At 66.0% G+C, this 1795-nt stretch overlaps 1 protein-coding gene across 1 annotated transcript; it reads right to left on the bottom strand.

Moving 5' to 3' along the window:
- On the bottom strand, positions 1 to 1795 carry LOC136538690 (lecithin-cholesterol acyltransferase-like 1). Its single transcript, XM_066530650.1, has 2 exons — positions 954 to 1795; positions 1 to 867 (listed from the first exon to the last, which is right to left on the bottom strand). Exons 1-2 carry the CDS (start codon positions 1556 to 1558, stop codon positions 51 to 53), a joined length of 1422 nt encoding a protein of 473 aa, XP_066386747.1. The 5' UTR covers positions 1559 to 1795; the 3' UTR covers positions 1 to 50.

Raw genomic sequence — 1795 nt, 5'->3', positions numbered from 1 at the left:
CCCTTTGCCAATCGTTTTTTTGCCAATAGCCCCATATACTTTCCATTCCCTCACTCTTCACCCCTTCCTCTCCCTTCCACCTCGACGACCTGCGTGGGCGAGTCGGACCACGCCTTGATCGGGCCCACGAGGCTGGCCAGGTTCATCGTCCCGTCCCCGTCGCCGTAGACCACCTCCTCGGGGTCCTCGTCGAAGCCGCCGTTGCCGTACACGAGGCTCTCCACCGTGTGGACGCCGGTGCCCACCAGGCACGTGACGGGCACGCCGGGCTCCGGCAGGGCCTCGACGAGCGGGCGTATCCGCGCGCGGTACGGCTCCACGCCTTCCTCGAAGCCGATGTCCCGGAGGAACTGCGTCATGTTCTTGGCGGAGTAGGAGCGGTTGTGGCTCCGCGACACCACCAGCGTGGTGTTGCCGAACACCTTGGGCGTCGGCAGCAGCCACAGGTTGCTTTCGGCGGTCCGCTGCTCGTCGCGGATGAGGGACGCGTCGACGAAGGGCACCCCGAGCGTGTTGCCGGAGGCAAAGGTGAGCATCTCCTGCACCGACCCGCCCCACGGCGTGGAGAGCGTTACAAGGCGCCGCACGTGCGCCGCGCGCCACTGCGGCGGGCTGCGCGCCAGCAGCTGCAGCGCGAACAGGCCGCCCAGGCTGTGCGCCACCAGGATCGCGGGCCACTGCAGGTACGCCGACTCCACCAGCAGCCTGAGCCGCTGCAGGTACGCGCTGCCCACCTGCGACGGGTGCCCCGGCCCGGCCAGCCCGTATCGAAAGTCGTACGGCGCGCCGAACAGGTCGCGGCCCTCCTCGTAGCCGGCCTTCTCCTCCAGCGTGGTCGCCAGAGTGTTCATGTACCCCGTCAGGAGCCTGCACATCACACGTCAAAGTGTTCATCATCACGTCACCGACGCGTCAACTGTGCGAATGGGAAATGCTTATCGGAGTACTCCTACTTGAGGTTGGGGTCGAGGTAGCGGAGGGTGGAGGTGGAGCCGAAGTCGGAGACCCTGGTCTCGACGCCGGGCGCGTTGCGGTAGTCGTCGGCATCGGCGTCGTAGGAGAGCGTCATCCGCTCGGCGAAGCACCTGGTGAGCGGTGCGACCAGCACGGAGGGGTCGAACCAGAGGCGGAACCAGCCGCCGCGGCCGCGCACGAGTGGCCACAGATGGCACACCAGGCTGGACGGCTTGTAGTCCTCCATCAGCCGCGCCTCCAGCTGGTTGCCGCCCGCGCCCGGGATCAGCACCACCGGGTGCCGCTGCTGCTCCGCCACAGCGCCAGCCGTCCCGGCGCCCGCCCTCGCCGCCGCCGACATGCACAAGGACGAGCTCAGCGACAGCATGACCACCATCGTGGTCGCCACTGCTGGCACGCGGGCCAGCCAAAGGCGCCTCCCCATGTCCATGCTCCGACGCTTGGATTTTTGTCTCCGACCTTTTTGCTTTTGGATCAGGTGGTCACTGCTCTTGTAACTTGTTGTGTGGTGACGACGGTGCTCTCGGAGCCTACTGACTGACGACGCTACTTGGATCCCTTGAGGCCGCTCAAGAAGGCCCATATGAGGGAGCGGTGACGGTAGTGGTTACGTCGTCCTAGCAGCAGTTCGCCGGGTCTAGGGCGCGAGGTTGTCTCCTATCGATCACACGATCCCGGCGGTTGGGAAGCGTGTACCGGAGCACGAACCGGCTGCCTTTGCTCGCCGGACACGATCGGGGCGGCGGACGCGTACCGCGTACGTACGTGTGCTTTGCATATAATTGCATCAATCATCGTCGCACGGATGACGGATCCAGCG

The sequence above is a fragment of the Miscanthus floridulus genome, chromosome 2 (genome assembly GCF_019320115.1).
Source record: "Miscanthus floridulus cultivar M001 chromosome 2, ASM1932011v1, whole genome shotgun sequence".
Lineage (NCBI taxonomy): Eukaryota > Viridiplantae > Streptophyta > Magnoliopsida > Poales > Poaceae > Miscanthus > Miscanthus floridulus.
The sequence above is the reverse complement of the archived record's forward strand: the minus strand, read 5'-3'. Positions and strand labels throughout refer to the sequence as shown.